We start from the raw sequence: 24,854 nt of genomic DNA, 5'->3' as shown, positions 1-24,854 counted from the left end.
GCTTGAGTTACAAGCTAGTCACATCAAATGATTTTTCACGTTCCACCAGCCTCAATGTATTTGAGTTTTATTTTTTGCTTAAGGAGCAAATTTTCTTTCCCTTTTTTTTTCTCCTCCTGGGAGATACAGAGTGCAGGGATGGGAGAGGAGACAAATAATAGATATGAGTTAGTGGTACAGATGGGTGAATAATTTATCATCATACCCCACTGCTCACATCGTACTGAAGATTAGCGCTATGCTGGTGGTCGAAAGCTTTTCACCAGCAATTCTTATGGTTTCTAACTGAGAGTATAATAAGCCAATTTTCAGAGGACTGCAGCCTGTGATAACTTCATCAGAGGGAAGCAGATAAGCAACGGACCCTTCGCGCTGCCTAAATACTAATCTGCATTTAGTTTTAATAAGCGCTTTTTCGGAGACAGCTGGAGTTTATGCAGTGTCTTCCTTGAATCCTAGAGCCTCGGGGCATGCTTCCTCCAGAGGTTGTCATCATCAACAGTACAGCTGTGCGCGTCATCTGGATGCCTCCTTCACACCCAAATGGTGTTGTCACGGACTATTCTGTGTATGTCAATAATAAGCCCTACAAGACCGGAATGAACGAGCCGGGGTCTTTCATTCTCCGAGACCTGTCTCCCTTCACTGTCTATGACATTCAGGTTAGGACATTGTTTTGTGATCGTTAAGCGTGTGGGTGTGTTAAATAAAACATGTCGGGTTAGGACATTGTTTTGTGATCGTTAAGCGTGCGGGTATGTTAAATAAAACAAGATGGAAGTAGATACCTTCCATCTTGGTTACAGATGAGTTATTTGGTGGAGAAGCGGGGAGAGAGGAGGGGAATTGATCCGGATTAAGCCTGTGTGCTGTGGGCAAACACATGACTCTCTGGAGAAAAGAGAATGATAATAAAATGGAAAACGACGGTGATGAAGATGATGATAGCACTCTTCTCGGCAAATCACTTTTTTGCAATACGTCTTGCCAGGTTAATACCATAGGATTAAAATTCCCTATGCTAACAACTCTTTGTGAAAGAGCCCTTGATTTCAAAGCAGACATCCAGATGCACAAAACTATCAACATTTTTGAACGCGCCCATTTATGTATTTCTTTTTAAAGGGAATACTAATTTTAATTTTTGAGTTATTTGATATTTTTTTACATAAATCTTGATATTTGTGTTTTGTTCACATGTTGTACAATGTAGCTGTCACACGAGAAACATGCCCCAAAGATGGAGCCTTTGAATAGTCAATCAGTAAGGATGAGAAAAATATTGATATATCTCTCCAAATTCAAAACTTAAAAACATGTCTGTAGATTCATTTGAATACACCTCAGCAGTTGACAACTTCAGGTTAGACTTGATATGTAGACGACAGGGCAAGAGAGTCTAGGAAAGGCCAACTGAGGTAGCTTGGCTCTCACCAGTCAGACCCTCTTCCCTGGTTTCTCTGACCCCCCATTAGCAAACATACGGAAATGGAACTATGAAGACTCAATGAGTTTATTATTGGTGCAGGTACCCATCATAATATTTGGCATGCATTATTTACATAATACATCCAATTGAGTTGGCTTTTTTATCTTATTATTCACCAAGTCAGATCTTTTCCAGTATGTAGGAAGTCGTATTGTCATTAATTCTATTACCAGCGAGTCTATTATAAGTTCACCTGCCTTTAGGTTATTTGGGGTTTAATTGGACATACTCAGAGTGAAGGGCCTAGATAGTGTTTACATATCTACGAAATAGTACCTCAAAACACTGGACGGCATAAATAAATGGAAGTCAGTTAGCACTGGAAAAGGAACAGCCGCCCTTTGGTGTAGCCTTTCAATGGGAACAGAATGATGTCATTGCTTGGGTGCTCCAGCAACAATCTTTGTACCTTCATTTCTCCCCACCCCCCACCACTGACTGTTCTTTTTTGTGTTACTGATGCTTGATAACTCAAATCTTGAGTTATTCCTCCCTCCTCAGTTTTTATTCAGATGAGGTGGCAGAATTAAAGGGATGAAGGATGATTTTCTGAGGTGATTAAGGTAAAAATACTCTTGCAGCTGGAATAAATGGATATGAAATAGCTCAGCATACTGGAAGGCCTGTCTGGGCCTCATGTTTTTCATGACGCATTAGCATTTAGGCTGTTTTCTGGAAAGTGTCAAGACTTCCGGAAGTTACCGTTGTTATTCCACCAGGGTACAGATCTAGAGAGCAGTACCTAGCGGTCCCTATTATGCTTGCAAACAGTCACCTCGGCACCTTGCTCTCCGCCCCTGGGCTCCACATAGATGACTCTGTCAGTCTGGATGCTTGGAAACGGGGATTCGCCATCACCAGCCAGTCCCCACATCTGGGGTCCTAAGCCCATGGCTGCACCCCGTTCTGAGCTTGCCCCACTGGCGTGCATTCACACCCAGGATCAATACTTCATTCACCCCCACAGGCTGTTCAGAGATTCATGTGGGATGAGGGTGAGTGAGATTCAGTCATGGGCAGTCTGGATTTTGAAAAGGGTTGGATTTATGCTTTTCTAAACTGCTGTTTGCAGGTCGAAGTCTGCACAACATACGCTTGTGTGAAAAGCAATGGAACCCAAATCACCACCGTGGAAGAGGCGCCAAGCGAGATCCCAGCACCCACGATTCATAGCATCACCTCAAGGTACGCACTTGCAGTCAGTCAGTCGGAAGAACTGACCGTCAGCAATGGAAATCCAAACCAAAGGTGTCATCCCAGCCAGGACAGCCTCAATTAATACGGGGTCAGAAATGTGCGTGCAAGTCCAATTTTTGATATTATTGTGTTGATCTTCGCTGGATACATCCCATGACATTTAAGCTCTGATGTCCCTGTTCTTGTTTGCCCAGCTTTACTTCTCTCTGTTTAGTAATCTGTGAGCAAGTGTTGAAAGCATGAAAGTTTCTTTTCTTTTTAATTTAAATGTGTCCTTCACTGAATCCTTTTGTGAGACACGGAATACAATTTTAATTAGAATGACCCCCTTCTAACTAAATCTCTTTGAAAATATTAGACTTCCATATATCAGGTTGCCCAACGGCTACAAATATCTGTAAAATAAACAGGGGAGATCATGTTTAGATAACCATTACCAAGTTTATCAGGTTCCCGGTGGGATCTCTTCATTTTTCTTTGTGCTGCTGTTGTGGTCAAATGAGCATAAGTTGAAAATGAGTCTCTTTCCCATTCAAAATTATCACTAACAATAATACTAAAAAGAAGATGTAACATGATTTCCCAAGCCAAGTGAGATGGCAGCTGTTCATTCCTCTACGTCAGCTTGAGACTAGAGAGAGAACTATTGCTATTTTTTACATCATACAGGGCGGGGGGAAAGTAGGGTTACAGTTGTGAATACATGAAGCACTTGTATTATAACTTTTAATTATTGCATTTCCATTTGAACAACTGTAAGCCTGCTTCTGCCCTGCCTCATGCCTGTGCCCCAGCCAAATGCATTGCCTTTTGCCTGCATACACACATGCTACACACACATATGCACACACCCCATGTACACATACGCAATACCGCACGTACACATGTACACACCCCCCACACACATATGCACATACCCCACGTACACGTATGCACATACCCCACTTGCACGTATGCACATACCCCACATACACATACACATACCCCACGTACACATATGCACATACCCCACATACACGTATACACATACCCCACGTACATGCATGCACATGCCCCACGTACATGTATGCACATACCCCATGTACACACATGCACATACCCCACATACACACACACTGACTAAAATAATCAATAGATTATGAAATAATATTTCAGTTCTGAAGGATTCTTTTATGACATTAAAATTTCTCAGTCTTTTTAAAAAAATACGTTAAAAAATACCTGCACGAATTTGGGGATGAGGGATTTAAGTTATTAGAAAAACCCAAGTAATAGGACTCTTAGCTGTTCAGGGGAAAATCCTACCTTCTCTTCTTCATGGACAACTTCCATCAAACACATAATAGATAGCTATCTAATTTGGGGTGTGCTGGGTCATTAATGATGCCCTCCGCAGATCTCCCCATCCTGAGGATTGTCTACTATCCAAAGAAACCATGGTCAAGTGAGAGAGGGGCACCAGGGACGTTGATTTATTCTTTCAGGAAACACACCTGTGCCTACAATAACAAAAGAGGTCAATGTAACACAGAGACTAAGGCCTGGTTCTGAATTTGGACTATTCCAATCCGCTGTGGGAGACCCTGTGCTGAAGACCCGTGCACAGAATGACGTGAAAGACACCACAGCAGAGATTTCTAGTGTGCAAGAAATGCATAAAGAGAAAAACACCGAACTCCGCCCATGATTATCATGGAAGACGTGACATTTGAGTTCATTCTGAAGGAATCTGGGAAAGAGCTGTAGTTGGTGGGCGAATATTGTCAACCTTCTTGCCTGTTCGCATCCCCATGACTCAAACCCAGGTGACTGGCATAGCTCAGATGACATATTTAGATGTAACTAAAAATAATATGTAAGCTTTATTAGAAGTTGAACAAATGCCCGTATGAGTCTCTTTCTCTAGAATATTATTTTGCTTTAAGAAGAATCTTGCAGAAGATAGCGGAGGGAAAATATTTTGTAGTTGTGGCTAATGATTGCTTATCCCCAAATATATTAAATGGATGGCAGAGGCATTAAAAGGGTATTAAACAACAGAGCAAAAGGAAAAAATGACAGAAGAGAGATTTCAGCACAATTTTGGAAGCCGTATTTGGCAGGGGAGGCCAATGACTTTGTTCAATGGAGACATTTACAGCCAGAGCGTTGGTTGGCAGAGGGGGGTAACGACATAAGACAAACTCATTTGCCCTGCAGAGAACCGCAGCCTGAGCTCTTGTGAGCTGTAAGGATTGTGAAGAAGGGGGAAATGGGATCAGGTTCAAAGCTGAAATCATGGGATTAGCAGAAACTAAAAAAAGTACTGGGAAACTGTCATTAGTCAGGGTTCTTCAGAAACAAAACCAGAAGTTAAGACTCAGGACAGCTTCGACCCGGCTCAAGCCCAGAGGTTGGATGGTGTAAATCCCAGTCCGGGTTGAAGTGGAGGAAACTGATGTCTTAGCTCAAGGGGTCAAGCAGAGGGAAGGGACTCTCCCTTCCTCCACTTTTTCAGCTGTTGAGTGATGCCCACGTACCTTGGGGAGAGCTTGGGGAGAGCGGTCTGCTTGACCCAGTCTACCCATTCAGATGCTGATTTCACCAGAACCTGCTGGTGCACCCAGAAGTCAGGGTTAGCCAAATATCAGGGCGCCCTGTGGCCCAGGCAACTTAACCCATAAAATTAACCATCCCAGGTTCAAGGTTTTCTACCTCAGTGCTATGCATCTGAGTGCTGGTTTCTCTTCCTGCACGTGGCGTACCCTGCCACCGGAAGTTCAGCCGTTTCCTCTCTGGGGAGACCGACAGAGGGCTCTGAGCCCAGGCGGCTGGGACAAGAGGCCAAGGGAAGAGCCACGACGAAGGGGAAGCCTCTGCAGCTTCCCCCAGTTCTGCTCCCCAAAGCCAGTGCCCAGCCGTGAGTGCCCCCGGCCGGAAATGGGACGTTCTTCTCTAGAAAAGCTTGAAGGGCCCCAAAGGAAGAGTGTCCAGAAATTAGCAGGCAGGGATCCCCTAATGGAAAAGGCATTCATAGGGCAGCATATCAATCAACCAGCCTCACTCACGGGCACAGCTTTTCATCATCAGCTCTTCTGGTGTGTGAGTCTCGAAGATGAAGGGGGCCAAAATAAAAGGAGAGAAATAATTCAATAGACACAGACAATGCAGAGTAAGAATATTATAATGACCTCGATGAGATTTTTAAAAATTTTTGATTAAACAAAGTGTACTTGGAAAAAAATAAAGCGGGAGTTGGGGAGGAGACGTCATGAAAATTAAACATGTAAAAGCTGAATTAAAACGTTGGGAGAAACTGTAAAGGAAAGTCTCTCAAAGTGCAGTCAAAACCCAAGATGTCAAAAAAAAAGTAATGATTAAGAAAAACATACCTGGAAATCTAGTATGTGGATGATAAGAGTTCCAGAAGAGAGAACAGAGGAAAAAGAGGAGAGGAAACGAAGATGATAAGAAAAAAATCCAAGGACTAAAGTCACCTGTGTGCAGATTAGGGTCTGGAGATACCAGTGTAATAACTGAGAAAAAAGACACATATAAGGATAGTATCAGGAAATTTCAAAATCCAGGAAGTTTCCAGGAAGACAAGACAGATCACGTGCGTACTGCATGGGAATCTGAGTGGTATCATCAGAGTTCTGAACAGCAGCGTTCATTGCTAAGACAAATACCTCAAAATTCTGAATTAAAAAAAAATTTTTTTCATTTGATCATTTTCTACTCAAATATCAGCTAAATCTGGGATGAGATTAAAAGCAGTTGAAGACGTGAAGAAAAATAAATTAAAAACTGACATGGATGTGAAAACCACCACCTAGTTTTAACAATGAATTCAGCTTCTGAAAAGATCCTGGTTTTCCTGAATTTGTTTCCTTTTTAATGATTGTGTTCATTTTACAATTGATTTCTAATTTACACAGAGTAAAATACATTCTTTTTTGCTCTGAGTTCTATAAGCTTTGACAAAACCACTGAGTTCTGTAAATGTGACCACAGTCAAGAGATAACACAGTTCCATTATGTCAGAATATTTCTTCGGCCTACTCTGGTTATGGCCAAACCCTTGCAATATCTATAATTTTTCCAGTTTCAAATGGTCATATAGGTGGGATCATACAACATGTGGCCATTTAGGTGTGGCTTCTATCACATAGCTTAATGCATGTAAGAGTCACCCATGTTACTGTGCACATCAATCCTTTGTTACTTTTTGTTGCTAAGTAATATTCTGTCGTGTGAATATAGCACAGTTTGCGTACCATTGGGGTGTTTTCTGTGTCTTGGTGACTATGACTTAAGTTGCTATAAACATTCACGTGCAGGAATTGGAAGATCACCTAGATTTCTCTGAGATGTCCCCCACGTTTCCCAGACTTCCTTTCCCGGATCTTTGACTAGAAAGACATGGCTTCTCTTACTTAGAATTTCAGACTCTCTAACCGCCTCTTGTTTACATAAATGGGACTATTCTAGGGGCCAAGAGATGAGAGAAAATAGAGGAAAAATAAAAAGGGGTCCCCCTGCCGCCCATGCACACCCTCTCTAGACCACAGGGGACCCTCTTCCTGGTTCCAGTGTTCAGAAAGAGGGGTTCTTCTGAGGATTTTGGATTCACATGTGGCTAGGGCTGCCGTAGAGCAGCTGCAGATCACCCTCGGAGCAGGACCCAGAGGGAAACATCAAAGAAAACAGCACAGAATGAATTTCCCCCACACCCTCTGGCTTGCAAAGGCCTCCTGTGTTCTGCCAGGAAGACTAGGTTCCTGTCCTAAATCTGGATGACCTGGCACTCAGTTCCATGTGGGGCTGCTCTGGGGTAGAGATGGGAGAGAAAAGAGCGCACCAGGGAAGCTCATCCAGTAGTTTCTGCAAGTTCTGGCTCTGCTCTTGATCTGTCTCTGTTGTCAACTTTTCGGTCTTCGAGTGGGCGCTTTCTGAGATTTGGGCAGACTTCTTAGTGGTGATCAACAGGAGAGAAACTCTAATAGGCTCACTCCATCCTTCCGGGCACACAAAGTCCCCTCCACCATATTTCTTCTTATTCCAGCGCCTTTAGCAACTTCCTCCCTCCCTCCCTCCCTCCCTTCCTTCCTTCCTTCCTTCCTTCCTTCCTTCCTTCCTTCCTTCCTTCCTTCCTTCCTTCCTTCCCTTTAGTCTTCCTTCCTTCTTCCTTCATTCCTTCCATTCTCCTCCCTCCCTCCCTCCCTTCTTTCCTTCGGTCAGAGACCTAGCCAAAACTTGACAGAAATCATGCGCAACCAACATCCTGGCAGATAAAACCTTTCCTTTCATAAAGCGATCCTTCGTAACAGAATGTTTTCCGAAGGCAAGGCTCTTAACCAGCCTATTGAGGCTGCCAAGCCATTAATCAACATTTCACCAACACCAAAGCAGTTAGCCTCCTGTGCGCATGCTATTGTTGGTGTAGGTTCATTATACTTCTGGCGGCGCAGACTTGTTAGTTATGTTTCTGTTTTTGTTTAAAAAATTTTTTTATATTAGCAACCTACAAAATCTAAGGTGAAATCCTCCCAGAGAACTGGTATTAGGCTGGCTTTAATTCAATCACATATAAATTCATTTGGTTTCTAATGAGACATGTATTTCTTAGAGTCTGTGCATATTTTTGGTGCAATGCAGTCACCAGTAAAATGTAACGTTCATACTTTTGAATAGCACACACCAGAGCTTATTGTGTGTCTGATTGTATGGGTGGGGCATGTGCTCTTTGACTTCGGCCTTTTACACCTGGCTTTTGACAATATCATCATCAGCACAGGCACTTAGGCATGTTTTTCTATTATATGTAAACCACAGACGCCTTAGCATGCACATAAAGGTCAGAGGGACCCTTCTAGTTTTATAGCCTACTCATCCAGAAACCAACTGTTTCTATGTCACATTTTCCATACTTGTCACTATCGTCATCGCTGCTTCTCTGTGCCAAAAGAACCCTAACTACTGATCGATAGCCCAGACGTGTCTGGCCATGGCCTACATGCGCCCTGGGTAGTTCGTCTGTTTGCCTTGGTGGATTTGTTGGAGTGGAATTTAATCAATAGCTAATTCATTAATGCTGGTCCTTGAGAACGTAGAGACTGCCTTGGACGGAAGTAGCTGACTGACTCTGGCTTTGATTGAAATATGACAGGCACTGCAGCGGTCAGCTTCACTGGGTACTGGGCTGCCTGTGAAGTTTACTAATTCCCCATGAATGGGTAAGGTAAGGAAAAACATAAGCAGGGAAGAGACTCTTATTACGTTACTACGGGTACTCCAAGCCCTTGGCTGGTTTGGCTCAGTGGATTGAGCGTCGGCCTGCGAGCTAAGTGTCGCTGGTTCAATCTTCCAGTCAGGGCACATCAGAGAAGGAAAACTCTGACTCCAAAAAACCTCCGCTGCCTTGCGGCATACCTCTTCAGGGGAAAGGCTAAGGGAGTAAACCCCGACAGAAAATCCGGAGCCGGAGTCCCGAAGGCGGTTTGACGTTGTAGTCAACACCGGCAACTCCTGCGGCGCACCTGAAGCCAAGCTGTATTGACTCCGTCTTTCCCTTGGACCCTTCAGCTGCGAAGAGAGGGGGGGTCTGCTGCATGGGCAACAGCAGACCCTCCATATCACCCTGCCCAGGCTCTGTAGCTTCAGCTTCACTGGAGAGGACACTCCAGCGTCATCGCAAGATGTCGATTCAACACGGGAGGAGACAGATACCGTGTCACTCCCGAGTCGGACTGCACAGCCATTCTCGGCGGTGCAGATAGACTGTTAAGAAGCTACACCATCGTCTCTCGAGACGGACGGCTGCCGACGACGACGGTACTCCAAACTGCGCGATTCCCAGGCACGAGGCTCGAGGGAAGGCGGAGAGGAGGCGGCTCGGCTCTCGCTGACTTAATTGGAAGCGTGGTGGTTTTGTCCCCAGGTTCACGTCCGTTAGGGGCTGCATTGTTGACGAGAAGTCTGGGATGTAGTTAGTGTCTTTGTAGCATTCGCAAATAATTCTTTAAAACTGTGCCTTGAGCACCGGCATGATGTCGAAGACAGATTTACGCACCAACTTTACAGAAGTCTGGATGATCGCAGCTCAGCCTGTGTGTCTGCAGATGAAGGTTAAACACCCATTCTCCTTTATACACCCCTATATTTTCATAGGGCTTAGCTTGGGGTTGAATGTGGCATGAGAGGTCATAGCTTGTGGGAGAAGAATCTTTCCTTTTTTTGGCCTCACCAAATTTGAAACGAAACTTTGACTCCATCCCTCTGTATCCTCATGACATTGGGTATCAAGGAATCATCTTAATTTTCCCTCCCTGATTTTTTTCAGTGACTGGCAGCTGGAATGCGGGAGTAATAACTTGACCATTTAAAGAAATTAAGCCTTTTTTGTTTCATTTTTAATAAGAATGTTGGTCTTGAGGTGTACAAGTCAGAGCACTTCTCCTTCGCCCATATTCTAAATATCCTCCCTCACCAATATGGACAATGGGAAGCCGTTTTTAATTTGGACTGGATTTTTCTGTTCCAGTCTTGAAAGTGTATGGGAAGAACTCTTGAAAGAGATAATATGGAGGATGCAGATTGAATCAGTAGTCATAATCATAATTTCTTTCAGGAAATTGTATTGTGATGGTCAGTGAATTCTGATTATCCGTTTATTGCTTGAGGAGCAGGAGACCTAACAATAATGAGCTTATTCTTAAGACCCCCACCAATCATTCCATTTCTTCACCCCGCTCTCTTTACCGAACCCCTCCTAATCCCTCTGCCTTTTGTGGCTCCCTCAGAACGAGCCCAATTACTGAGGCCCCCTTTCACCCCTCTCAGCAAACTCCAGCCCTTCCTCTTCATCCACTTTGACCTTTACCTGCCCCTCTACCCCTGGCTCTGAACACCCATGGGTTCCTTCGATCGGTTCCATTCCACATCCGTTCTTTAATTGCAGGTGTTCTCACCAGAATTCTTTCCCTCCAGCTCAGAGAGTTCAAGTCTTCTTACAGGTTCCTCATACTGATGTCTCAAAGGTCCCTGGTCCTGTTTTCTCTTTGAATTCTAGTCACATATATCCAATTACCTGTTGACTTTCCATCGTGATGGCCACCCATCACTTCTGTGACCTCAAGCCTCAGAAGTCCCTTCTTGTTCAGCTCATCTTTTCCAGCGTCCATCCCTGCAGACACACCACCATCCTGCATATTATCATAGACATAGACATATGGCTGGGATTTTTTAATCCCTGACTTCACTAAGTACCAGTTTTAGTGCATTTCCTTTGGAGCATCTTCTCATATATTCTTCTTTCCCACCACTACCACCCTAGTCCATGCTGTTATCATTTAAGTGTAATTCACTATCTTAATTCAGTGAAATGCAAGGAGGAAAAAGGCTTTTCTTTTTGCCTCTAACTTACTTGATGCCTTAAACATAATCTTTTGGAGACCCTTTCCTCAATTCTTGAAAAACTCTCAGGAGCATCTTAAGGATTTCAAATTATTGTTAGTCATGAGACTCACTTTGGTAATTAAGATTCAGGATCAAGTTATCAAAAAGCTTGTTAAAACATCGAGCTCCCGTGTAGTGCAAGGGTTCTGCCATTTCCCGGGCTCACGTCTGACCATAGCTTGCCCTTCTCTCCTCCTCACTCTTTCCCTCCTATTCCCTGTCACCCAAATGTGTCTCCTCCCAGTGTTGTTACTTTCCTGCCATCCCCGGGTGGCCATCAAAGCCATCTATGTGGCAGGTGACGCTTCACTGGGCAACTGTAAGTTTTCCTTAAGTGGCCCATGAGGATCTTGACATAACCAAGTTCCCTGACGTGAGTGTTGCCCTCTCCAGCTGATCTCGTGTGGTGCCAACAAGCAGAACATGCCAAAGACTCTTCTCGCTAGAGTCCCATCATCCACCCAGATGGTCACTGTGGTCAGTGTACCTTGAGGTGGCTCATTCCTAGCCATCTCGGAAGGCGTTTGCTGGCTCGTGAACACTCACTCATGTTTGCCCCGCTAAAGATGGGCAGTGTGGCCTTCTCGTCTTCACCTGCTATTGCAGCTGTTCTGGAAGATATCTGGCCATCGGAATTCTTTAACTGAGAAGCAAGCACCTTTTCCGTGGCCATATAGGCGGCTAAATCCTATGTCAACCTATCCTCAAACTCCCTGCTATACTTCTTTCTAGGGACAGCAGCCGACCTGACACTTCAAATGGTCAACCAAAAACTTCTTCAATGTCACTTTGTTTGGTTCTATGATAGGTGTAGAAGGGTTAAGCCTGGGACTCTTTGATCATTTTTCTTTATGTACCTGATTCAGATCCTCAAAAGCAGAAGTGTTTATGTTATTGCTAAAAATGTAAGTGGTTGCATTTCAGTTGTGTTATGCCAGAAAGAGAAGTTACAATGGCGTGGTGCTCCGCATGCGTTCTCTAGACTTCGGTGCATAAGTCAGACCTTTGAATGTCACTTAAATTGTACTCTTTTCTGTAGTTGATTATGCAGGGAATAAAAAGAGGTATCTGAACATGTGAACTTCATTTTGAGAGTTGGAGAAGGACCCTAGAATAACAATGGTGGCCGTAGAAGCCACCTGTGAAACTTTCTCTCATAGGTGACATTTCCTGTCTACAGAGTTTATCAGTGAGTGTGTTGTGTTTGTGTCCCCCAAGAAAATAATGGTTTTCTTTTATGTAAAAGCGGTCTATTAAACTGTCAAGGTTTACCTTGATTGCTGCTTTTTTAAATGTAAATGTTTAGGCTTAATTGAATCCCTAATACATGACATCACTTGGAATTCTCCTATGGTCCAGTAATTTGGTCTGTAAAAATATATTTCCCTTTAAAATGAAAAGTATGAAAAAATAGTATTTTACACAATGTCAGAGAAGTGTTTAACCTAAGTTACTGGGAGATTTTTGTTGTAAGATCTTTTAAGTATAGGGACTAAGCTCATATGTACTTGCTTTTCTCTAAAGTACCGACTGGAATGTTTTATAAGCAAAGGTACCCTTAACTATATGTAATTGATAAATTGTTATGATTGGAAATTATAGAATTGTACAAATAGAGTTAATTTTGAATGTCAATGTTACACCCTTTAAAAAAATAAAAACAAAAAATTATTATTTTATATTTACCTAGCATTTTGCTAATCATAGGCTTTCTTTGCTATGGTAAATTGCAAGAAAATGTCATGCCCAAATCTCTGGGGCTTAATTATAAACTTTTAACTACTTTCTGCTTTTTTGAGCTTCTTTTTTAAAAATACTAAAGGTAGCACAGGTGTGTCTTCTAGACGGTATCATTCTGGCAAGTAGACCTCAGTGCAGAATTAAAGTTTTATAACATTAACCACAGAGTAAATCATTTTATTCAGGGTTAACACCTCTGTGAACAGCTTTATGTTATAATCTTCTTCGCTACAGTAAATGAAGTATTAATACATCACCGACAATGTAGTAGAGTTTTGATCAGATGATATGCCCTCCTTGCATATCAACTTCTCATTTAAAAAAAGATTGAGAACAAAATTGTGACTTAATTTTTAAAAATCAGACACCCTCGGATATATGAGGATGGAAAACATAATTTGTTATGGGAATCTTTATTTCCTGTATGTCTGACCACAAACACATCTGACCATGATATTTAAAGAATTATTGGGGAAATTAATGTTTGGTCAAAATTAAGCTACGTCTGAGTAAAATATATTTGAAGTTTATGAAGTTTATCAATTTTATCAGTTAATACAATTTATGAAGTTTATTTATAAATTGATTGATGCATTTTATCAGTGGATAAGTTTATCCTTTGATAACAAGTTTTTTTTTAAATTAATTTGCTCATTTATTTTGGCTACAAGAAATAAAACACCCAACGACGAGGGGCCAAGGGCATGGTTCTGGAGGGAGACTGTCACAGCCTTGGTTCAGCTCTACAGAATATCATGGCGGCGTCTTTGTGATTCTTACAATCCTTCTCAGACGGCTGACGTTCCAGACATCATGCTGAGCAGAGAGCAGATACAGACCTTTAGACCAATCTGGAGTGAGGATGACAGCAGCCGCGTTAAATGTCATCTTTTCAGAAGTATTAATAATTCTCTGTTACAGATCCCTTCAAATTGATTGGACACCTCCAGGGCAGCCCAATGGCATCATTCTCGGATACAATCTCTTACGGAAGACGTGGTCCCCGTGCCCTGCACCCCAGAACAGTTCCAGTGGGGAGCTCTGCAAGGCGGTGATGTGTCAGAAACACGAAGCGATCTGCGGGCACAGGTGCTATTCTCCTGAAGCCAAGGTGAATCCTTTCAAACCGGTCAGTGAAGTATGTTTTTCTCAGTGAACAGGCCAGGTGAAATCACTTGCTTCTTAAACCACGATTTATCATAATCAATATTCCCCCCAGTCTATCAAGAGGAACCTGTGGAAAAGAAAGGATGCTTATAAAAATCCTATTACCCTCAGGAGCATTTTGGCCTTTTCATTTTTCATCACCTTCATGGGAAATATTAGTTTATTGAAATTATGAGGCACCTCCTGAATTTGTATTTGATTGAGTGACTTGAATTTTTTTTACAGCAAATCCATTCAGCTACAAGTGGATATTTGTTTACATGACACTGATGAGTAACTATGAACAAGACCTTTCATGGTTTGTCAGAAATATTTTTAAATTATGGCCATTTGCAGATTAATGTTCATATTAGTTGCAGTTTAGGAACCAGATCAATAATACAGCCAGACGGAGGAGTTTATAAATGGCTTTTATTGACAAACGATGCAGAAAATTCTTAGTTTGAAGGTGGGATTTTATATAATGAAATAATGTTCCTATTTATCAACAGCATCACACATTGAGTGATTGAAGCTACCACTAAATTCAACAGATTTACTGCAAAAGGACACAATAATTAAGAAAGTGAATTTTTGCAGCAATATGGATCAAAACACAAATGATTATGGCCGACACTGGCTAAGTAGTAGTTAGCATCTGAGAACTGTTATAAAACTAGCTCTTAGGAACGACCCTTTTTTTGAACAGTCTCCAGAATCGTCCTTATGGCTAAGTTTTACATCATTTCAGGACATTAAATGTGCACTGACTGATGAACATACGTTCATAAAATAAAATAAAAATTAGGATTTCTTAGAGAAAAAAAATGCTGGAATAAACTTGCTCATCGAAAGTGTTCTCTAAGAAAAAAAATTGTTGATACATTAAACAAACTTATTTTAAGGAGTAAGGGCACACACAGGTATTGTCAATGAAAGAATAAAGGAAGCCAATTAAAATCTAAAAAAAAAACCTGTAAATTTATTTTTAGGGTTAACTGTGGATTATGTATTCCCTGAGTGAGAAGTTGGAGAAAGGTAGAAATGAGACTCATTGTGAGTCTAAGAACCTTCTGGCCAAATCTCTGTGAACATCGGGAGGACCTGCAATACACAAGCCTCCCCCATGTGATTACCCCCATGGTTCTCCAACCCCAGTGAGCATCAGACCCCCAGAGACACCAGCTCTGCAAGTCTGGGGTGGGGCTGTGAGACCTGGCATTTCTAACAGGTTTCCACATGCTGCCTCTGCCTCTGGTCCCCGGACCACACTTGGGGCGTCACTAGATTCCAGAATCACCGTTGGAAACTGCAGAGTAGGGAACAGGCTGCCTATCTGAGTATGAGCTACACACCAGCTCCGCTTTTTGAAATGTCCAATATGTTTGCTGGGACAACGAACCCGAGGGCTGAATTATGAGGTTAAGAAATATTCTGTTTGTGGGGACCCCTCCCCGGAGGGTGAGTGCTTGTGGCCCATCCATGATCAAAACCAGAGTGGGTTGGAAGAAGGAAGGAGGCCTGAGAAGGTCTTGGACAGCGCATGGGAGGAAGTGAACGGGTCCCAGTGGCCCCTCACTAAATAAATAGATGAGTGGAATTGTGAAAAAAGGATGACGAGACCTAGAAAAACTCACTGAAGGAAAACGGATGTGCTTGAGGGTCCAGAAACACATGTGTGAGTGGGACTTTAATAAATGCTTAAGATCATACTGTCCTAAAACCTGGGGGCGCGGAGGGATGTGTTGTTTTTACCCAGAAAGCAAAAATGACCAGCATGCCTAAGTCCCAAATAAACCCATAGACAAGACTTTTTTTTTTTTTTTTTTTTTTTGCTTACCTCTTAAAAATAGGGCACGATTTCAGAATTTACTTTTCACGCAGAATATGGCACTGAAGAAAGGAGTCACCCAATTTAACTTACTCTTGGAATTAGACAAATCGTGAATCCTTGTTGCTAATAACTAAACACAGCAAAGGAAGTTCATGACAGCTGGATTAACAGAGCCACCTGAGGAATCACAGGGGTACACTTGGAATTTAAGAGCCATGTTTCTTGGCTCTTTGGTAACTTTGGAAAAATGAATGAAGTGCTAAGCTAGTGGCCAGTTTGAAGACTTGGTGGCAATCCCACCGTCTAGTGCTCACGTCCTGAGCTTGACTCAGACATCGGTGTAGGCTGGGGATAGCATGGAGTGAAGAAGGAAGAAACACTTCATCAGTAGGGGCTGATCTTGCCTGTCACAGGAAGTGTCTGTCCAGTTCATGTAACATGCCAGGTATTAGGTTCCAAGGTTGCATTCCAGCAGCTGTTTGATGTTCTGTTTGTTATACAATATGTCCGACCTCAAAAAATTATCGAATTGTCCAGGCAGGTGGCTTCTTCCACAGCTCCTGGATGAAACACAGCTGGTTAAAAGGGCTTGTCAGAAATAATGCCCATATAAATTTTCTTCTTTTAATGTGACACATACATGTACATAGAGGTAGGTATATTTATGTAAATGTTGGACTCTTTCAAGATCACCTTGTCTGAAGATTGGGTTCATACATATCATCATATAAGTTATAAGAGAAATTAATTTATTTAAAAGAAAAGGAAAGATCAGTGAGAGTCAGGTTTCCATAGATGTGGAATTAAAGTAACTATTAAAATAAAACAAATATATGAAGGAAACTGTTCATTGATAATTAAATCATCTTTATGTTGGAAGCACTAACATTAAAAAAATAATTCATATTTATAGAATATTATAATACAGGACAAAGCTTGGCTGAAAGGTAAAAAGCTACATTATATCATGTAGCACTTCTAGGGCCTGAAAGAGGCTGAGACGATGTATTTTCTAATGTTTGCAATCTTATCAGACGTAGGCCCCGTTTGGCCCGCTCTCGGGGCCCGTTGGAAGACAGGGTCGGCACAGGAGCTACGGTGAGGCAGCGCCCTGGCCCGGTGACTTCCCTCTCGCCCTGCCTCCCTGCAGGTGTGCTGTGCTGGTGTGCTGCACGACCCCCGGCCCGGACGCCGCTGTTGTGATCAGAAGTATGTCCCTTTCACCTCAAATTCCTCCGGCGTTTGTTGTGGTGGTCGAATACACGAGGCGCAGCCAGACCACGACTGCTGCTCCGGGTATTACGTCAGAATTCTACCAGGTGAGGGTCACTGCCAGGGGCCCTTGGTCACCTTGGGAAGCAGGAAACACGAACATGTGGCTCATGAACTCTTTCACGCACCTCCCAACAAAAATGGAGTCACCCGCTCCTAGCCAATGACCGGCTCTAACTATCACTGCTTTTTTCAGCTTTGCTGAAATACAAGTACGGTCCAAAACAGGGGATACAAGGGGCTTCTGTTATCTCCTGGACAGCGGGGTAGCGCCTTTATTTTGTGACTTATTTTAGTCACAGAGCTGAGTGGTTTCGCCACTCGCTCTGTGCAGTGTGTGCATCACACGCCACGAGGTTGCCTCCACATCCCCTGCCTCAGCATCTCTGCAAAACACCGGAGCAGAAAGACAGGGTGAAGTGATTCAGTACGATGCCAGTTTATTTCAGGCAGCCATCCTCCGTTCCTCGTAATTTCCCCTTAAAGTTAATAGAAAAATTTGTCTTTGTCATGATACGATTATTCTGATTCTCGCACAAAATACCTCAATAATTAAATAACTGAACTAGGTTTTCCAAGTAAGAAAGCATGATGGCGATGTGAACAGGGTTTTGTAGAAAAGGGTTAACTTGCGGACACTGCAAATCACAGTATTAGCGACCAATCAAACCCTGCCAAATGCTTTACTCTTTCCAAAGGTGTTACACTAGAGCGACTTCCAACTATATTTCATATCTCCCGCCTGCAAAACGTTGCCTGGAAAATTGTCCTTACAGAGATGAGATGGAAAATTTCTGTTGTCCCATTCTTCGAACTAAAAGACCATATTAGGCTTTTTTCTAAGTGTAGTTTAAAGCTTAATGATAGTATTTTCATTTCTCAGTTGCCCTTGAATTTTTGATAAATTATTTGCAATTAACTGTCCAAACTCTGAAAAACATCCTCTGTTCTTTAAAACTGATGAACTATCCTTGGTTGTAGCTCTCCCAGCTCATAACAGTTCAGAGATCTGCCCCCTTCTCTCTCCTAACAGTGGCCAATTCCAAACTCAGACAACAATCTACTTGCGCTCTATCGTGAAATAAAATTTAACATTTTTCTTTACGATTGAACTAAGTCATGGAAGCCCAAAGATTACTTATTAATATTATACAGAACATTTTAATAAGTAATTTTGAAAACAAGACATTTTAAAATCTCCATGATCTGTATATGAACTGAACACATGCTCACTCAGACCTCAAGCATTTTAATAGCCAACAAATGTTGAACATGGGCCCATTCAGGTTCCTTTTAAATAGTTCTTTTTTCATAGTAAGAGAAAACCTACCATGGTGTCAAAAAAAAAAAAAAAAAAAAAGTAACCTCATAGGATAATCAAAGAGTGTTTTGCTCCAATCATTAATCTCAATGTAACAAAATGAGGAGATTATAGTGTGACCTCTATCATCAGCCATGGGTCTTTGTTAACTAGTTTAACGCTGTTTATGTCAACAAAGAAAGCACACTTGACCCCCAAACCGTCTTGTATCAAAATAGAATTAAAATTCAGTCTGTTTTCTGCCAGTTCAAGGCTGACATAAGAACAGGCATGTTTGATATTTATAGATGAGCCTGAAATATTGGTTAATAATATTTAGTTTATTTTTTTCTCACCACTTCCCTTCATAACAAAAAGCAGCAGAGGAAAGGATGCTCATTACACTCCTCCCCCCTTTTTATGAATATGCTAATGACCTCAAGCTAAATGTTAATGTGGGTCATCCTTGATAAGAATAACAATTAACAGTTAAGACCAAATGGTGGCTTTTAGAGAGAAAACACTTTCAAGCCCATGGTGAAATAGATTCATTTTGGAGAGGTTAATGAGAAGGTGGCTCATCCCTGCATCTCATGTCTCGTAGCCCTTTTTGAGGGGAAAAAATCAGTTTTCCTTCTCATTGATATAATCCACGTCTCTTTTTATGAAGCCTCTTCTTCTTTCTGTCACAGTTACCAGACATTAGACACAGCTTAAATGGCCCCAGGGGGCAAGTTGACAGACTGTGGGACGTTCACACATGGGAACCCCACAGGGCACTCAAACGGAACAACCCTAATTTGGGAAGGGCTGGCGCGTCATTAGCTAGACTGTGTCACTCTTATCTGGACCATGGTCAAAGCAGGAAGACCTGCCAGGTCCGTCATCATATTCACATACCTCTTAAAACATACCGAAGGAATATTGTCCAAGGAGAAAGATACGTTTAAGAAGGGTCAGCGGAGGAAAAAGAAGAGGGTCTGTTAAAGGTACGGGAAGGAGAGAAGGAATAAGACAAGGGGAGGGGGGAAGTCCGGGTCCAGGGATCCCAGCAGTGTGGTCAGCGCAGAGCTGGGTCATGAGATAGAAGGGGAAGCGGAGGTCTGAGTGTTTGACCCACCCGGGTGGTCTTAGTCTTGTCTGGGGTACCCTTGAGGGAAAGCAGTTCTAATTTTGTTTCTTTTAGTTTTCCTGTGTTTTAGAAAGCTCTTTATACCCCCCCCACCCAATGTCTATTGATATTTAGATTATTTGAACCCTTTGATTCCAGGGCCCCAGGAAAAAGATTATTTTGTTTTCATCTCACGTTTCCTAGCACATCGTGTAAAGGGAAATGTGGGTACAACTACAGACGTGAAATTCAGGGTCTGCCGCAGCTCCACAGAATACTAGTGTGCCGACTTGAATGTGGTGTTTTTACTGCCTCTTGTTTAATCAGCCTTCCCATTGGAACTGTTTTCTTGGTTAAATAAATACAGTTTGGTTAAAGAAACTGTAATCATAGGCATTACAAATTTATCAAGAGTTGATTTCTGACTCAACATCTGGAGGCTGCGTTGAGACGTTTACAGCTCCAAAGTGCCGATGCCCGTCCTGGGCACTCTCTCGGCCAGTTGGCGTCCGTGGGATGATTGCGCTGAAATTCAGTTGTGAGCCGAACATACTTTTGTGACCCACGCCGTGACGGCTGTTGTCCTCTCTGGCAGGCGAGGTGTGCTGTCCGGATGAGCGGCACGGCCGGGCCGCCGCCGGCCTCGGCGACACCTGCTGTGGCAGGAGGCCGTATGCCACGTCGGGGCGGCAGATCTGCTGCGCTGGGCGGCTGCACGATGGCCGTGGCCGGCAGTGCTGCGGGGGCCGGGTCGTCAGCGCAGACCTCGAGTGCTGCGGGGGCCCCCACGAGGGGCTGGTGTACAGCCGCCTGCCAGGTAAGGGGCCTTTTCTGCCTTTCGGGGGAGCAGGGCAGAGAATGGGTGGCAGAACTTGGCCCTGGATACTAAAACAATAATAATAAGTATTTAAAGCTCACAGTAATGATATCGAATGCCACCATTAGTTGTGTATTGTGACAGCAAATAAAAATGTAAGCTTGTGTGTTTGATGTGCGTGGGATGCCTTTGATCAAAACACATCAAAACTTTTCTTGAAAATTGTCATGACCACCAAAAAGCAAATACACAAACGCATTGGCTCTGTATCAAGGAAATACTGCCAAGCGAATACAAACAGTGGACAAAATTGTTAATGACGGTGTGTCCATTTTTTGGTCCTTAATTCTTCTATAGCTATTAAATTAACAGTAATATTAATGGCAATAATTATCATTAATTGTGTACTTACTACCTAGCAGTTACTATGCCCAATGTTTTATACATTATGACTTCAATTAAGCTTTATAAAAACTTACAAGACAACCACTAATATTATCCACATCCTATCCCGGAGGAGACCAAAACTTCTTCATAATAATCCTAAACTCTTATGTTCCTTTTTCACTCGCGTTCTCTCATGAGCGGACAGTGGAGATTTCCCAGCAGTGACATACCCTGATCTTGCAACAGATGAAAAAGGAAACAGATAAGAGAATTGGGCTCCTTCTATTAAACCAGACATTTTTTTGCAAAACATGTAAAACAATGTCATTCTTCTCACTAATTTTTCTCAGTCTGGAAAATATTTTTCATAAGCACTTATGTTAGCATTTATATATATGTGTGTGTGTGTGTGTGTGTGTGTGTGTGTGTGTGTGTGTATAAGTTTAAAGGCATTAATAAATATTTTTCAAAAAATTTTTTTTTATTTTAGGCTCTTACCCAGTATATATCAACAGATATAACTCATATAAATAAAAGCTACTTGGATTCTCAATTATTTGTAGAAGTACAACAGGTCCTGATACCAAACGTTGAGAACCACTGTTCTAAGACACAATGATTATGTCTACTAGAAAATCATGGCAACTAATTAGTTATCCTGTGCTATGATTAACCGGCTGAGTACCTCTTTCTCCTTCAGATGAGTTAGGTAAAATAAGGCCCGTTAAAAAAGAACTATTCATCGTTGTAGCGGAGACATGGGGACCTATCCTAATAGGTCCGAGTTTTAAAATAGCAGCAGAATGTTTCATTTCAGTGTCTTTGTCTATCTCTTGCTGTTTTAGAAAATCAGTCACCATATTTCTTCAGTCAGTAGGGTGTGTTGTGTGATGACTGTATGCAAACCATCCTCAGTGCCTTGTGAGGGTAAAAATGGCAAAGATTCCATTCTTATCCTTGAAGACTCATGATCTAATCAAGGAGACGGGACCTCTAAGGTTAAACACAGGTCATAAGAGGGTTGAATTCAAGCCTATGCTTAAGACTGAGACATCACTGCAGTCAAGGTAAAAAAAAAAAAAAAATGCCAAACCATTGGATGGGAACCTCGAGCAGTCTGTAGGGTTTTGACACACGTGGGTGGGAAAGTGACATGCAGCTAAAGGGCAGAGCTTGAGCTGACGTGTGAAATTAGCAGCCCCCAGAGCCTGTCCAAGGGCAGCGAGCGATTGGGTTTATTGGGAGTGTACCCCGTGGGTAAGGAACTAGATGGAAATCCGTCTGAGCAGGAGGAGGGACTCGAACATCCCTGGTCCTCAGGGAAAAGTCAAGGTCCTGATGGGAGCTGTGAGTGAAGGACGTAACAGGAGGTTTGGGTGGCAGGAAAGAGAAGTCGGAACACTGTTGCCAAGAATAAAATGGACCTGTCCTAAGGAATGGGGTAGAGATGACTGTCCGCCAGGACAGTGGTTCTTAGTCTTCCGGGCTGGGCCCTCTCTTCGGAATCTTCGAAAGGCCCAGACGCTCGCTTCAAACAGTGGTACACAGATCGCACACAACCCTTCACCTGCACTTTTCTTTACCCTTGCAGTCCCTCCATGGGCCCAAATGTCAGAACCCCTCCTCTATTTACGGCCATAGGACATTTCTTCCACAAATCGTGACAGTCCTCAACTCCCAGGCACCAGGATTAGCACTAGATTTCTCTTGACATGGTCTTCAAATCCGCCAACTCTGGTAATCGTGGGAGACTGAAGGGATGATATTTTTAAAGAAGAAAAAGTCATCTTTTTTTATACTCTTGACCTTCCTGCAGGTTTCACTGGAAATTGACACGTTTCACGTCTTTTTTGCTCTCTGCTCCCTCCTGTCGCCCCTAATGGCTGTGACCTTACTGACCTTCCGGAACACCCATATGGCCCTCTTTTCCCTCAACCTTGCAACACCCTGCCTGCTATAGGAGGCTTGGGATTTCGTGGTTTTGTCTCTCAGCCTGGCCTCTCTGCCTGGCGTTGCGTTCCTGCCACAGGACCGGGCTGGCTCATAAAGCATCTCTTTATGTACTTTATTACTTAAACTCTTTTATTTGCCTGCAGGAGCCCTTTAACAAAATCACATTGAATTGACTTTCTCACACCAAATCACATCTCCCTGGTCCCAGTTCAGTTGCCTTTGTCAATATGTGTTTTATAAATGGAGTGAATTAACAGATGCTGTCGGGACAGACGTGCTGGGGCCGCGCTGATGTTTTTAGTGCTCTCTCTGGGCGGCCTAGGCGGGTAGGCGCGCTCTGCAGGTGTCTCGGGATGGAAGTCACGCGCGTCATTTCAGTCATTTCAGTAATATGTATTCCTCACCATTTTCTTTGGCTATATTTTCAGCCTCTTTATTACTCTTTTTATTCTTCCTGTTTGCTTATATGGCTTTATCATTCCTGCCGCTCATCTTGGGTTGGCCTTGATGATATCCTTTCGTGTTAAGAGACAAGAATTAAGGACACCCTGCTAGTCAAAGAGGACAGAGTTTTCCGTTGGCCATGAGAAACTGGACATGGAAGACCTTTGGCGCATACTGCCTTCTTTCTGTTATAAATGTTGCCCACGCAGCGTTTCATAGGAAACTGGGTTGCCATTGTCTTGGAAAAGAACATGGAGTTTTCGTGTCCTGGACTCAGACTTGAGCTGAATGAATGGCTGGGCTCCTTGTTCCCTGAGATGGCATTTGGGGACTTGGCAGAGCGGGAAGTGTTGTGCAGAACTCCATCCTCTAAGGGTGTATTGAAAGGATATTTCCCAGGAAGGTTTCCTGGATGTCACGGATTTTCTAAAGCATAATGTCTAAATGCTATAGGATGGGTTGTCAGGATTCGGGGAGCATTTTCACTCTGGCCTTTTCCTCTCGGTTTGGTGGGGGCACCTGCAGAGCCATCTACTGGTGAAGACGCAATTGCAATGCTTTTCCTTCAGGCTCTGCCACCAGTTTTAGAAGTCTGTCCTGACTGGTCACAAACCTTTTTTTTACGTTTTCATTCTTCTAGGCCTAAAATATAATCCCTTGGTTCCCACTGTCAATCCCAGAACTCTGCAATGATCTGTCTTGTTCTGGAGTCTGTTTCTTACTACTGTACTGATTTAATCTCAAAGGCACGATTCATCATTGTTGGTCCTTTTTAGAAAAACGGGGCACCTGTCATGCAGCTTTAAGAATTAAGGAACTCATCAGGCCTGTTCGTTCATGCATGTTTTCAGAGGCAGCCGTGGACATTGAATAAGTATTGTTGACCTACCGGAAGTAGTCATAGTGCTGTGAGCTGAAAATTCTTTCCTCCACAGTCTTCTCCTTTGTATCCGATACAATGGAAGCTACCCAGTGGATGTCTGTGCTGTTTGGACAGATACTCCTTTGATGCAGATGTTTCTTTATCTCAGAAATAAACATCTAATATATCAACACATACAATACCACTTTAATAACATCTGCATCTTGTTCAAAGAGACACTCCACCTTCGTGCAAATTGAATGAAGAACCTCTAGAAAAAATAGATGCATCCACCCATAACCCATGACCTCTTTTGTTTCGGGGGCAGCATCTTTAAAATCATGCGTCCTACATGTCAGAGTTCAGAAGCCGAGTGTTACGTGTGACAAATTAGGCAAGGGGTCAGGAGTTACCACAGCGCAGTTTCCAGAGAGGGTCTGACTCTGAATTTGAGCTCATTCATGCTGAAGCGATGCGCCCTGGGAATTCCTCCCGAACCCCGCTCCGGAACATCTGCTCTCCCTAAGTGCGTTAGTGCGCCGCAGACACCTTCACGTCGGCGCGCCGCGGTGATGGATGCCGGCTTCCGCAAATGCTGCATAAAAATCTGGTGTGCCATTCTGGCCATTAAGTGAAATTACTATTTAAATTAATGGCACTGTCACAGTTTATCTGTGCAAAGAATGAGCGCTGATTAGGGTATTAAGTAATTAACAATTTATCACACTGGAACAAGGTTGATAATAATTAAAGAAGTAATGGTTTACTGAAGGAACTAGAAAGGGAGTCACTTCTTGTTATGTGAGTGAAATCTCGGCTGAAAATTTTAATCCAGTCAAACAAAGATGAAGCTCGGTGTGAAAGAA

At 42.9% G+C, this 24,854-nt stretch overlaps 1 protein-coding gene across 1 annotated transcript in view; it reads left to right on the top strand.

The window, feature by feature from the left end:
- Window positions 1-24,854, top strand: part of USH2A (usherin) — a 462,824-nt gene that overhangs the window by 320,941 nt on the left and 117,029 nt on the right. The window contains exons 45-49 of the mRNA XM_090263490.1: window positions 460-662; window positions 2,562-2,674; window positions 13,784-13,973; window positions 16,993-17,161; window positions 20,121-20,342. Of these exons, the coding sequence (XP_090119616.1) occupies window positions 460-662; window positions 2,562-2,674; window positions 13,784-13,973; window positions 16,993-17,161; window positions 20,121-20,342 (897 nt within the window). The remainder of the gene's footprint in view (window positions 1-459; window positions 663-2,561; window positions 2,675-13,783; window positions 13,974-16,992; window positions 17,162-20,120; window positions 20,343-24,854) is intronic.

The sequence above is a fragment of the Furipterus horrens genome, unplaced genomic scaffold (genome assembly GCF_987537825.1).
Source record: "Furipterus horrens unplaced genomic scaffold, mFurHor1.1.pri manual_scaffold_15, whole genome shotgun sequence".
In the NCBI taxonomy this organism is placed as follows: Eukaryota; Metazoa; Chordata; class Mammalia; order Chiroptera; family Furipteridae; genus Furipterus; species Furipterus horrens.
Note: the sequence above shows the minus strand (reverse complement) of the source record. Positions and strands in the feature narration are given on the sequence as shown.